At 52.2% G+C, this 14,327-nt stretch overlaps 1 protein-coding gene across 11 annotated transcripts in view; it reads right to left on the bottom strand.

Annotated features, from left to right (window-relative positions):
• Nucleotides 1-4,066: 4,066 nt before the first annotated feature.
• Nucleotides 4,067-14,327, bottom strand: part of LOC144941193 (TLC domain-containing protein 4-B-like) — a 34,503-nt gene continuing 24,242 nt past the window's right edge. For 7 of the 11 annotated variants that reach the window (XM_078867779.1, XM_078867776.1, XM_078867774.1 and 4 more), the window contains 6 exons: nucleotides 12,444-12,609; nucleotides 12,168-12,257; nucleotides 10,018-10,076; nucleotides 8,699-8,793; nucleotides 7,238-7,311; nucleotides 4,067-5,957 (listed from right to left, as the gene is read on the bottom strand). In XM_078867779.1, coding sequence (XP_078723905.1) covers nucleotides 5,648-5,957; nucleotides 7,238-7,311; nucleotides 8,699-8,793; nucleotides 10,018-10,076; nucleotides 12,168-12,257; nucleotides 12,444-12,598 — 783 coding nt within the window. In that variant the 5' untranslated portion in view covers nucleotides 12,599-12,609 and the 3' untranslated portion in view covers nucleotides 4,067-5,647. Of the gene's footprint in view, nucleotides 5,958-7,237; nucleotides 7,312-8,698; nucleotides 8,794-10,017; nucleotides 10,077-12,167; nucleotides 12,258-12,443; nucleotides 12,613-14,327 lie in introns of all 11 variants that reach the window. The other 4 variants (XM_078867777.1, XM_078867775.1, XM_078867773.1 and 1 more) reach the window with 1 other exon arrangement.

Genomic DNA, 14,327 nt, shown 5'->3' with positions numbered 1-14,327 from the left:
CTTTGGGAAATTGATGAAATGTAAAAGACCAAAAGTATATACATGCATGCTACATTTCTTGGTTAAATGCATCCGAGGCGTATGCAGAACGGCGCAACTTTTATCTTAAACACAGCACAAAGAACGGCCCACAAGCAGTTTAACGATATGGAACATGCATATGTAAGTGCGTATAGGTCTCATATAGGTCTCAATGCAAACGCGTGATGAATGCGAATATCGACGGCCGCATCATTCCACCAGGGGTGGCTAAACGCGCTGACCCCCCCCCCCCCCCCCCGGTGAGCCACCCAGCAGCAGAGTCGTGTGGCTGGGGGCCGCACGACACGCGGCGGGGGCTGCTTGGCTGCGGAGTTTTGAATTTGGAAATCTGCGGGAGCGCCCGGGGAGCACTCGTGTCTGGCTACACCACCAGGGGAGGAGTGACCCGCACAACTGCGGCTTCCGCACATGTTTTCCCCCTCTTTCGCGTGGAGTGTTGTTGGAAGGTCACGAGTTGAGCAATCCCCTCTCGAACCGCGCGCGCGAAACTGCCCAGGGGCCGCACGCGGCTCGCGAGCCGAGGTTTTGCCACTCCTGGACCGCACGCCTACCAGGTGCACACGCATGCCACACGCATGCCACACGCATGCCACACGCATGCCACACACATGCCACACGCATGTGGAATGTCCTCCATGTGTAAGCACAGCTCGCACGCGCACGCCGGGGCTGCGCAGATTGCTGGCGTGTGCACACATTCTCTTCATCGTCAAATACCGACATTCACAAAACGATGAAATGGTAAACTAAGCGCGATGATGAATTTAACTTAAGGTCCAGGGGTATTCTTCACGAGGCGTGCACACTGCTGGACACGGGGCGACACCGGCGAAGATCGCAAGCGTGGTACTGACACACGCAGCAGCAGCAATGCTCCGACACGCGATCCCGATTAGCACGACTGGCGACGTGCGGTGCGAAAGAAGTTCAACATACAGACGAAACAATGCTAACTTGGGCTGATGCGAGAATACAAATGAAAGCAAAATAATTGTTTACACTTTTTTTCAAACATCCTCCATCAGAGATTTGATGTCCTATGCCGCGTAGTACTTTGCGTGTTTATGGTCGAAGCACATCCACGTGTCTGGACTGTGCCGGTAATGAGGAGTCGGCGCCACTCCTTGTGCCGTCATCAGCCCAACTACAACCACACGAGCTCAAAGCAATGCCACGGCTTCTGCTCATGAAGTAACATTAAGAACTTTCTCGTGACCTACATCTGCATGCACACGGTTACCAACATCCACCATGACCTATCCAGCAAACAAGGAACTTCTTTTCTACTACTTGGGGGGGGGAGGTTTTCACAGTTGCGCGGTACAGCTGTCCGGGTGCCTTCAGTTTGCACCCCACGTGTTGTTCGGCAGTATGTCCGACGTTTCGCTACGTGCGCTTCTTCGGCAACAGAATCTGAAGAAGCTCCCAGCACGTGGAGAGAATGGAATTGCCGCAGCGAAACGTCGGACATAGTGCCGAACATCACGCGGTACGCGCCAAAGCGCATCGGAGAGCGAGCGTGCGCTTTGATTGAGATGTCAATGAAGACGAGAGGTCAAGTTGGTCTGGACCAACTTGACCTCTTCCAGGGCGGGACGGCAATGGTGCACGCGAAGGCTCTGGCCACCGAGCGGGCGGGGGGGACCCCGGGACGGCGGGTGGATCGTACCGCGTGGGGTCTGCACGCCTCAAGCACACCAAGGCGCACGCTACGCGGGCCACGATTTGTTTGTAGCTGCATTAGCGTCCAGTGCCTTCTTCCTAACCAGCAGAAACCCCATTAGAACCAAACACCTCTTGTCCACTGAATATATTAGTAACTAGGTTAATAGTTGTATTTACGACTTAAGTTGCACATTTATTTATTTACAAACTAGCATTGTGATGACATTGTTTGTTAAAGGTCGATAGCCATCCGCAGTGGTGCACGCACTGGCGGCCTCAGCTCAAAGCAGTGAAGCTCCGTTTGGAAATCTCAGCACGGATCGCCCGAGGGCAGTGCCGAGTGCCGCCTGCCCACGGCCTCTGCGGAGTCGAGGTGACGGGATCGGGGGTCGCGCGTTGTAAACAAATACATTGCATACCCATCTGCACAGACGAATGGACACCACTGAATTTGAGAGGCCAATATATACACTGTTGCTGTACAGAGAAGGCAATCGGAATGTTAAGATTTGATCCCGGTCTCTGGATTTACGGTTAATGCCACCTCCCTCCCTCTCTCTCTCGCCAGGTGGCGCTGCAGAGCCCTCCCGAGTGCCGAACGCGCGCGGGAGAGCCATAACACAGCACAACAGCAAAACCTCCTCCGCCGTGTGGTGCCGCAGTGCCAGTGGGTGGGGCTCGTATCGAGATCAATCCTGTCGCTGAAATCCTCCAGGGAGGATAACATGATTACCACATTTTGTGGAAGTCAACAGTGGCTGGTTGTGCTACGGACATTCTCCACCCCACCATAGGAATGTGGAATTTCCAGCACTGACTTCGGGCTGTGAGCACGACTGCTGGGAGGCGGCGCTAGCCCCCCGCGATCGGGCAGAGACCCGAAACGTCACCACGGTGCTCACGGCGCAAACACGCGACGCAGTCACCACGAGACTGAGCGAGCATTGCCATCTCGGGTTTGTTTGCGAAGTCTACGCAACTCAAACTGAAGAGACCACCGCAACCTCACGGTTACGTTCAAGCCATGTTACGTGAATAACAATTGTATACTTCACTTGAGATTTTAAAACTAAAAAAAACTTTCTATCGCTTCGATTTTAATTTCTATTCGTTAAAATTGTTTAAAAGGGTTAAACAGCAATCGTACTCGGTCGTCAGAGACTGGTCGTTCTGAAAATCAAACCCTTGCAACGTTCCCAGCCACATTCCCAAACTCCCAAAAGTTGGAGAAAACTCCGTGAAGATGCTCCAGACACTTTGCTTTTAAGTATTTGGAAACCACGAGCCTGTTTTTAGGCAATTACTGTGTGTGCATTGCGAGTTACTTGTCTGTCTGTGTACATTCTGATATCTGGTTCACCAGGGAATTACACTTTTTTAAAGTATTTAGTTTGTTTACTATTAGTGTTTCAATGTTGCGGGTTGTAACTTGTGATCTTTAAGCATTATGGATGTTTTCTTTAATGTTATTTTTGTCCCTGCGCCAATTTGCCCGCTCTCAATGTCCGCATGGAATTTGCCCAAAGTCCTCGCTGCTGCTGCTGCCGCTGCACGAGCCTCGCTCCACTGGGACCTCGCCTGGTGCCCCACGTGAGGCAAGGTCTCAGCATGTCCGATGGCATTTAGCGTCTTATAAACCGACAGCAAATATTCTACTAATTCATCTGCCTATCCCAGATGTATCAGTCTCATACTGAAGTCTCTATTCACAATTATGATTCAGTTAAGAGATAAACATGAGTCTCCATTAAACTTCGTAGCCGTCATGATAGCACCTACTGGAGATGCCCGTACACGACGGTGTTACTCGTCTAGCTGTCGGGCGGTGGAGGGCCTTGTGACAGATGTGGCCGAATCGTTACCGTGGCGACCGAAACCCAGCATCCACAGTGCATCGCAGCACTTACTGCGGGGGTCGAGCGACGACATTCACCTCCACGACACGAGTCCGGCCGACAGCGACACAAACCGTGGCCTCCGCGAGAGGCCTTCTCAAACCGCAGCCATCCTCACCGGCCCTCCGCACGCTTCGCTTTCCAAAAAGCGGCCCTCCTCAGGGGCAGAGACGGCGGCCGCCCCCGTCCGGGCCGGGGGCGCACGGCAGGGCGTCGTCTCACCCCGAGGGGAGCGGCGAGGCGTCGCAAGCCGGGATAACCGAGCCCGAGGCCGGCGCGTCTCCGTCGATCGGCCACTACCCCGCGACGGAGAGCGGCACGGGGACCGAAGCTCGAGACGCCCTCCCCGAGGCAGATCCCCCACGTGGCAGCAGCATTAGCAGCGGCGGCAGCAGTGGCAGCGGCGGCAGCAGCGGCAGCAGCGGCGGCAGCAGCGGCGTGCGCGTCACCGCAGGCTCGGCGACTTGTCGTGAAACCGTCCTTTTATTCACATCCATGTATCATACCGCTTGACATGCGGTGGGATCAAGTCTCATCTTTAAAAAGAAGAAATGCATTTGAAATCAAAAAAACTATCACAGCCCCCAGTTTGTTGAATGTGTCCTCTACTATATATACAGGCAGTGTATATATCATCTTTATGTGCCGTGTATAGAATGTTTACACAAACGTTTATCATATACAAACATGCACACAATAACACACATACACACACGTATATACTGTACAGTATATGGTATCCAGGCCATAACGTTAACATTATTGCATTTTATTGCATTGTGGAGGCATCTGGTAAAGCAGCTGCTGCTGCTGCTCCACGCTAGCGTGACAGTCGGCGCCATGCAGGAAGCGCCGCGCTAAAGACCCGCAGCGCCACGCGCGGGACGCTGTGGAGTGGCACAAAGGCGGCTCGCGACTCCGGGCAGCTTCCATCGGAGGCCTTGGCCACAGTGAAGCTGCCCCCTAACCTGCGCTTTCCTCAAACGCCATCCCCCCCCCCTTTTCAGATTTAATTCATCACAATAATGGTTACAATTTAGTTAAATTTGGTTTTCGTGCCATCATTCTTACAAAGCAATGCCACCACGTCTGTCGCGATTTTACAGCAGGGAGCGATGTTGCTGCTCTGTGATCCCAATTGAGTCATTTGTGGGCAATTCCACAAATTTGGACAGTGAAAATTTTCTACAACAAATCTGAGAAAGTGACAACCAATTGAAAATGGACATTTAAGGCTCCATTTTAGTGAGCGCAGGGACTTGGCGGCTCTTCTAAGCCGTCGTGTGATCAGCAATGCAGTGTCTACCCTCCTGCAATGGTGTTTCCCTCGAAGGTGTGTGCTGCTCAATGTCTGCGACGTTACGATTTCGATGCTTTCACGTTCTCTCTCGTTCACCAAGGCCCTCCGCGGGGTCACTCTTGTAAAACAGCTCACAGCTGAACGTTCCTAATCCTCGTCAACAAATAAAATCTATGACACGCGCAGACCACGCGGCACGCATCTGCTGGGCAGCTGCATGAGATTCCACGGCGACAGCGGCCACCCAACAAGCCAAGCCGAGCCCCCTCCCCCCTCCCCCCCACACGCCCTGCGGCCATCGGGCGACGGGTCGCCGCTCGTCGCAATCGCTGCCACCGCACTCGGCCGCTGTGCGACAGGATGTGTACTGCAGGTTGTGCTGCAGGATGTGTACTGTAGGATGTGTACTGCAGGATGTGTACTGTAGGATGTGTACTGTAGGATGTGTACTGCAGGATGTGTACTGTAGGATGTGTACTGCAGGATGTGTACTGCAAGATGTGTACTGCAGGATGCGCGCCCGTTGTTGGCGACATAAACCCGGGGGGGCGGGGAAGAAGCTTCGAAATGGAGGCCAGCTCTATCTGGCCCCGGTCGCCGACTGGCGGCGTGAGCGCGTCAGGGAGGGAGGGGGGAGGGATCGCGTCGTCTCGTGGCCACCGCCGTCGTTGCCCACGCGTGCCGCCTCCCGCGTGCCGCCAGGGCGCCAGGGCGGCGGCTCGCGTTTTACTCGGCGCCGGGACCCTCACTGCGACTTCCCGTTGGTGACCGGCCGCCCTTGGCTCCGCACGAACAGCACCTTGTAGCAGCCCCGCGCGATCTTGTACATCCACATGACGTTCATGACGTCGAGGCACACGCTGGACAGCACCCACGACACCTGGGGACCCGTGCCGAGGCGCGCGAACGCCTCCGTGCCCACGGTGGCCAGCATGCGGCCGTAGTACGGCGGCATCACCGCGACGCGCACCGCGAAGAAGGCCACGGCCATGAGCACGCCGTTCACCACGTACGGGCCGCCCGCCTTGGGGTACCCCAGCGCCTCGTAAAACCACCTGCGGTGCAAGGGGCGAAGCGGGCGCACGCAGCGTTAGGGGAGCGCGCGAGCGAGACACAGAGTGCCGAGCGAGACGCGGCGTGCCGAGCGAGACAACGCGTCCTGAGCGAGACACGGAGTGCCGAGCGCGCCGAGGGCTCCTTTCGGAACTGCGCTGGTTTTCGGGGCTGTGCCGCACGGCTCTCCGATGTGTTTTCTGGTCGTACCGCGCATGGTTTGGCACGGTGTCCGACGTTTCGCTGCACGTGCGCCAGCTCAGTAAGAGGGTACACGTTTACACTGAGCACTAGTGAGCGATCCATGCAGAGTGACATCTTTGCAAGTGTGGCTGGCCAGTGAAGTTGTGGCAGTACGCTATCAGAAGAATGCTGAAGCTCAGTCGAGACATTCCTGTTGGGAAAGAGGAAATGTAATTCTTAAAATGTATGTTAAGTATAGATGGTAATTCCTCGGCGCACGGATAAAAAGCCCACGGCTCTGTGACAATCACCTCTGCCAACCCGCACTGACCTGCGTGGTGAAGCATGGTCAAGTAACCCTCTCGACCCACACGGCATAGGGAGGGCCTGATCCAGCAGTGGATTGACAAAGGGTTGCACACTGTACGTGTATTGAGATTAACAGAGAACGCTACTCGACTTCTGGCGCGGTGAACATATTCGTCTCTCAGTTCATTTAGCAAACTCCAGATGAGCTCCCGCGTTGCTAAACCAGAAGCCAAGAGGAGCGATCACCTCCTCGTGGCCTCCCAGCAGTTGCGCTGCTCTCGCCGAGATCGTTTTAAGAACTTGAAACTTGCACCCGGGCCAGGGCCGGCTGGGAGACGTCGCAACTGTGCACGTGATTCTCTCCAGAAACAAAACACACCGAGAGCCAACACGGATTCCTCCCTTCTCACAGACGTCCGCTGCAGCAGCAGCGTGCGCCGGTCATCATCCTCCCGGTGACCCTTCTTTGGCTCAGTGCAACCCCCCCCCCGCTCTCGTTTGCTGCGTTTGCACTTTCGCGGCACGAACAACAGTAAATATTTAGAAACCTCAACAGTTACATAAGCCAGAGCCAGATGTATTCAATCATTAATTTGCCTGACGTGTGATAGCAGCTGCAAATGGAGAGACTGCAATGCAGACGGCACGCAGCATCATTGCGGTCGTCGCACCTGCGCAGTATTATTAATTCAAAACGGCGCACCTCTGCGAGGAGTGGCGAAGGCGCTACCGCTGGGCGCGTGCGAGCGCGAGGCGGTGGTGGAGGAGGGGATGGGGACACGGGACTCACCGCTGGTTTACAAACGGCGTAGACAGCTCGGCGAGTTGCCGGAAATTGGCAAAGTACGGCAGCACGCCCCGATCCTGCAACACAACAGCACAGCAGCTTGAGAGCTCACGACTCGGGGAGGTCGACCGCATGGCGACGCGCCGAGCTTTGTTACGAGTGGTTTGCTACGTTTATTCGGGATTAAGCTGCAACACTAACATAGCAACATTTATTTATTATATCTCATTATTCAGTGATAATCATAACATCCACACTCGAGTACAATGCAACTTTTCTGTGCACATAAAAAAACTATCCTTGGTAATTTGAAACTTTACAAAGTGTCAATGAACGGTCTTGTCCGCAGTATCTCCAACCCGTGGTGGTTATAGGCTCGACAACTTCCTACAAGAGTGATTCGAAAACCAAACTGAAAACATGCAGCAGATTAAAATAATGAAAGATAAATAAAATAATTAAATAAGATACCAATAAAAACAAGGACTCCAGATGTTGCAAACCATGTGATACGACACCATCATATGTTTGCCGAATATAATAAACCCTATGCGTGTATTGCAAACTGATACAAGTTAAACTTTAAACGACGGAACAATCAACCTGCAAATTGAATTAAAACGCATCAACACCAGGGAAGCCGTAAGAAGAATGTGTGGTGTGTGGATCCTGCTGATTCACACGCCACGGGTACTGCAGACACCTCCGTGGGCAGGACTGCGTCATTCTCTCACTTACGTAACGGCGATGAACACTCCTGAAAGTTGGCCCCTGATGACACACAACTCTTTATAGAATCATCGGAGGACAATTCAGTCCCAATCCTTCCAAATAATCCTTCCTTCCATCTCTTCCTTCCATCTCTTCTCCGCTGTACATTCCCTTGCCTCCGATCTTCTCTTCTAATCCCAATGTGCCGATTTGAAGGCTCAGCAACAAGTAAGAGGCGAATCGTCATCGGACAGGCCAAGTTGATGCATTACGCGGCACTCGCTGGAATGACCGGGGTGGCGTGGCAAGCGGCGATGGTCCACGTAATGAGCGCAGGTGCACCCCGCCAACACAACGAGCAGGCTCACAAAATTCTCCGCTGTTTCTCATGTCAGAATTCTCAGCTGGTTCCCAAGTCAGAATCCTCAGCTGGTTCCCAGGTCAGAATTCTCAGCTGGCACCACCGAGGTCCTGGGTTCGAATCTGGCCGGCTGCCTGTGATTAAGCCGGAATCCCAAATGAAAGAGTTGATGTCCGTAGCTTAGGTCACCGATGATTTCACAAAAAATGAACCCTGTCATTTTACATTTGGTTTTGCACACGAGCTGCGTAAAATTCCGGCTCTGAGAATTCAAAATATCTCTTGGACTTGTCGTTAAGCCGAACAATCTCTTGCCAGAGTATGTGTGAAAGAGCGCCGCCTACTGTGTATAGAGTAGAAAGGCCACGTTTGTGACGGAGCTGTGCACTCACCATGACGTAGTAATAGGCGTAGAGGGCAGACAGGTGGTGCATGATGAAGAACTTGTCCCCAATGGCGTTCCAGTTGCATACGATCAGCAGGAAATCTGTAGGCAACACCCACCCGTTACTTTGCGCACACACCGCGGTGCAGCAGGTCGGCGACGCGGGGACAAAAAAAACATCGGCATGGCCGAGTGGACTCCAAGAAGACGTTAGGGGCAGTCCGAGCGGAACGTCGTCGTACGTTGGTGAAGAGGTCAGTTGTGAAAAGTCTCAAGACATAGAAAAAGTCTCAAGCCGTAGGCCAGAGTTTCATCGCCACGTTGGCACGGTATAAATATCTTTGTAAACGTGACAATCTAGTCAGGTGGCGGAGGGTTAGAGACAGATCATTTTGGCATAAAACTACCACGTGGCCCAAACCCAAATATGGACTCACCACAACATTTCATTGTTTCTTTACTCACAACCTGATTATACATATTCTTCAACTCGACGTTAGTCAAATAATTGTTTAGGTTTCTTCAGCTTCGAATAAAGGCCAATGCGTGAAACGTCGGGCCACGGTATATTGTCCCCCAAGGCAGCAGCGGTAGCGTTGCTGGCAGGAGTGGCGAGGCTGGCTGTGACCCAGGCTGGCGCACCATAAACCTTCGCTTTGCTCTGCGCCATGTTAATATATTTAGGTTGACGATCGAATCAGCTGACCGTGCGTCACCACTGCCGTGAAACCTCGCGACCTCATCACAACACAACAGCTCCCATGAAGCGGATGTGTCATACGGCGGTAAATACACGCAGCCAGCCAGCGGTCCTGCGATTAAAAATAGTAGAGCCCTGGGTTCCTGCCACGCAATAGCACTCAAGAGCACCGAGAGGAAGTAATACCAACCGTTTGTACAAATACAGCAGTAAAATACGCCCGAGCTTGGCATAACAAGAACAGGAACGCAAAGAGGAGAATGTATTCAACGTTGCCCTGCACTGTGCACTTACGCGGCCGTCGCTTCTACGTCTACCCCGTGGCACAAAGGGAGCGGAGCTGTTTGGTCGACGGCGTGCCCGTGGTTGCACAGCATGCGGGTATAGCCACCACCTGCACCGCGCACACAACCTGCGCGTCCTAAGTGCCAAGGGGAAGGATCGGCTTCAGAAAATGCGATCTTTGACCCCTGCCTCTACCCGGACGAGCGGCTTTGCTCCGTGTCGCCGGTGTCCGTGGCGTGGCGAGCGACTCGCCCCACGTCCCTCGCCACCCCAGGGCGCCTGCAGCCCGCCGCCCTGAACCCCAACGGTGATGGGGCGGCGGTGTTTGTGCCGCGTCTCACCTGAGAACAGGTATCCCGTCGTGATGGCAATGTTAAGCTGCACGATTTTAGGATCTCCCCTGGAAAAAACACACAAGTCAGTGGGGGGGACAAAACCACAAGTTATTTAGTGGGCAAACAATCGCATCTTTCCTGGGTCTCGAGACACCATTTCCGGAGGGTGCTCCTGCATTGGGATGTTTGGTCGCTTCCACAAGATTGTGCTTATCATGTAGGGGGAAACGAGAGAAGGGGAAACCCACACGGGTTCCACACAGATCGATTCAATAATTCACGTGCACCTCCAATTAGCACGGTTGTCTACGTACGGTGCGAAAGAAGTTCAACATCCATACAGACGTGCAGGTCTGCAATCTCCTGGCCACCTCACAGCCCATTGGCTTTGGGAGTTTTAGAAATCTGTGCGATCCGCCAACCCCTGCCTTCAACCCTTGCGAGCGACAAGCGTACTCGCGACACGTGAACGGGGAAACCACCACAGTGGGAAGAATGCTGCCACTCGGGATTTGCCCAACGTTTCTGATTTAGCGGGATTAGTTGTAAAAAAAATAAAGTTAATGTAATGTTTTTGTGCAGTCATTGTTGACCAGGCTGAAACCATCAACTCCCTACACTTGAGATCCCGGTTTAATCACGGCCGGCCAAAACCCAGATTTGAACCAAACATCTCAGCGTTGCCGGCTGAATCCTCTGGCCCCTAAGCCAACACAATGTATTTGACATCACAAGTCAAACTCCACTGTATTTAAACACAAACTACGACAGCAGCAGAATCTCGTGACATGACAGTTGAATCGTTTTGTTCCAAGCGTCACAGAGGTTTTTTTTTTACAGAAATCATCGTCTCCCGTGGCCAAAAGCTATCAGGGCTGTGCAACAACAAGCTTCTAAAGTGTCTCGCCTTTTAGTTTTGTTTACTCTGCGGTATTTGATATGTATTGCTGAATGCGTTGTCCAAAGGTCATTTTAACTTTGCTTACTACACAGAGCTGGAATAAGCTTTACAAATAGCTACAACATTTATTAAATAAATGCTCCATTTTACCCGAGATACAGCACACGTACACACAGCTACCAGAACAGATCTACCACCTTGCTGAACCATACTTGTGCAATGCCAGCAGCAGAGGGTTTAGGAGTGCCAAGTGAATGTCGTCTCACTCCGGTATTTAATCTTATGGGTGAATCCAGTTATTTATGGGGCCCGGGGAGCCACAATCCTTTCTGCCAGACGCAACCACTAAGGCTGAAGAGACAAGTTCGATTACAGATAAAACATTTTAGACTGAAAGAGGAGCACGTGGATGAGTGAACATGTTGCAGGCTAAGACCACAATTAGAAGTGCTAATGAGCGCGAGTGGGGCTTGGGCTGGAAGGGACAATTGCTGACGGCAGTGGAAGCCAAGGGGTAGAACGCATCCAGGAGGACGCCCATTGAGGAGATGGAGCGATGAAATCGGCTCGTGTGCAGGTGCTGGGTGGATTAATACATCGCAGGATCACGAGAGATGCCGACGGCTTGGAAAGACCTTTATCCAGCAGTGGCTTGACCACGGCCAATGATGATGATGAAAAACCTGACCGCAGTGAAGCTTCCACGCTTCGGTGTAGATTCTCTGCGATTCCAAGAAGTATTCGAAAGCAAACTTATAAACTAGTTAAAACTAAACTAGTTTTATTAAGCTAGGGGAGCACGACCGTGGTTGAGCTCTCCCGAGGCCTCGCCACCGAGTGTGGCGCGCACACGAGGAGCCCAGGCAACGCCACCCGCAGATCCCTCACCACAGATCCCTCACCACCACCACCACAGATCCCTCACCACCACCACCACAGATCCCTCACCACCACCACCACAGATCCCTCACCACCACCACCACCACCACAGATCCCTCACCACCACCACAGATCCCTCACCACCACCACCACCACAGATCCCTCACCACGCGGGCTTTCATTCAGTCAGGGTGGATATGTGATGGACGACGAAGTGGCATTGTGCTGTATTATAAAAAAGAAACCTATTGTGTGCACAACGTGTGTGAGCGTTGACTGCACGTTAGATTTCTTCCCACTTCGTGCAAACCGTTTTGAGCGAGGCGGGAACGAACGGCAACTCCGCCACGGGGGTTGCAGAGCATCGCAGACTCACCACACTGGGTCCTTATTGACGGCATCATCGAACCACAGTATGTAGAGGCAGAAGAAGCCCACGATCAAGGCGTGCAACGTCGACACCGTCCTGCACGCCACACCGGCACACGGGCACACATTTCATATCCGGTCTCATGAGCAGCTCCCTCTCATTAACCGACGGTATCATAATAATTTTGCCGGAATTTTAGCACCTAGGTTTTCCGCAACCACTGGTAACCAAAGCGTGGTTTTCTGGAATCTTTTCGAAAGCGCGCCCGCGCCGCACACGCACCTGGAATGCCACTCGATCTGTTTGGCCGGAGTGAGGGAGGCGAAAGCCGGGCAGAAGAGGCGAGACAGCGGGGGGCTGACCCAGTTGAAGAGCGCCTGGAAGACGCTGAAGCTGATGAAGATGACGAGGCAACAGAACTTGGCGTAGCTCTCCATGGCGGCCGGCCCTGCTGGGGTGGAGGTGAGGCACAGCACGCACAGCACGCACAGCACGCACAGCACGCACAGCACGCACAGCTCTAAACCAATGCTGCTTTAATTATGCATTATCAGAAGACAATGAGGCCGATGGGATTTGTGAAAAGAACTAAATGGAGGGACATTTTAAAAAATTAGGTGGTGCCAAAATTGGACAAGAGACATTTGCCAACACATGAATCGGACTCTGTGTGTATAAGAGTCACAGTATGTCGAGTTGCTGTATCATACTCAAGGCACCCAAAGAACATTGTGGAATTGACGTTATGAAGCAGTCAAGGCACCTGCAAGCGTGTCTAGCACAGCGGTAACCCCACACTGCTCACCCCACTCACCCCACTGTGCACACGCCTGCAGATACAAGCCTGCATTGGGTTGAAACATGCATCACAAACCACAGCATTGTGCTCCCCTCTCTGACCTTGGCCTAACTCTGCCACAGCCACGATCAACGTCTGCTTTTTCCCACCGCGTGTAAAGGGGCGAAACTTGAATCCGGCGTAAAGCGCTGTGCAAACCGCACGGTTGCCTGGAGGGGAAACTCTCTGCCACTCTTCTTCCACCGGACCTGAGCGGAATGGACCAGGCCCGTGGCGGTACTCCTCAGGGTGGCCGCGTCACAGGAGAGGACGCTCGATGCGCTTCCGAGGCGGTGGGCCGACTGCCGTCCCCGGCTGGACTGACGGAGTTTGGCGAGAGACCAACGGATTCGACGTAACTGTGACTTCCCAAATCGATTGGAGACAAACATGATGCCACACACTGGCAGCATTAGTTTGATTGACGGGCTTATGATGACATGAGTACTCTGTAGATCGTGTTAATTTCAGATGTGTATTGGAAGCTTGTATAGTTTTTTTTTTATATTAAACTGAAATTACTTCAGTGTAAGGTGAAATGGTCTCTATTTGTTATTAATTTTATAACATTTATTTAACCAGGAAAGCCTCACACGGAGTCGATTTTCGCCTCCAGTCAATCAAAACGCGGGAAAATGACACCGACAGACGTGTTAGTTTTTTGTATGATATGATAAGTTGTATGAACATTGTAAATAGCACAACTACAACTCAGAAAAAAATGTTCTCCTCGAGCCAATCAGGATTTGTTCTCTATCACACGCACAGCCTCACGTTTCTGCTGATAATCATGGGTTTAAAGTAATGAATATTCTGATGATAAATGTAAATACAATGCTCGGATTGAACTGCCACAAACTAAGAGCACGATTGCAAAGCTCCTGTGCACATTTTTCAGGCGATTAAATGAGAGACGTGCAGATTTTAAGCCCGAGCTGGACAAAAATGAGAATAACATTTCCAAGTGCTTGGATGTATCAATGTGCGCTTGTAATCCATCAAATTCCAAGTAAGCCCTAAAGCCATATTAAAGGAAATATCTTTGGCCGAGTGTACTGTGCACACTTGCACAACACGGTCCTTCACGTGGCTAATTCTACCGTGTTGGTAATAGCAGTTTGAACATACAAAGTTGCTACGCATGAATCTGCTTCAATCTGCAGCGATTGTCCTGGAATTCAAACGCAGAATTGCACCCGGTGCCAGTTCAGCGCTCTAACGCAGCATGAGCCATCTGGGCGCCCCAGCCACCGCACTGAAGTTATAATGTCATGTATATATCCATTTATATATCCATGAAAGCTTCACAAAGAGATTCAGTAGTTTTT

The sequence above is a fragment of the Lampetra fluviatilis genome, chromosome 24 (assembly GCF_964198595.1).
Source record: "Lampetra fluviatilis chromosome 24, kcLamFluv1.1, whole genome shotgun sequence".
NCBI classification, from domain to species: Eukaryota; Metazoa; Chordata; class Hyperoartia; order Petromyzontiformes; family Petromyzontidae; genus Lampetra; species Lampetra fluviatilis.
The sequence above is the reverse complement of the archived record's forward strand: the minus strand, read 5'-3'. Positions and strand labels throughout refer to the sequence as shown.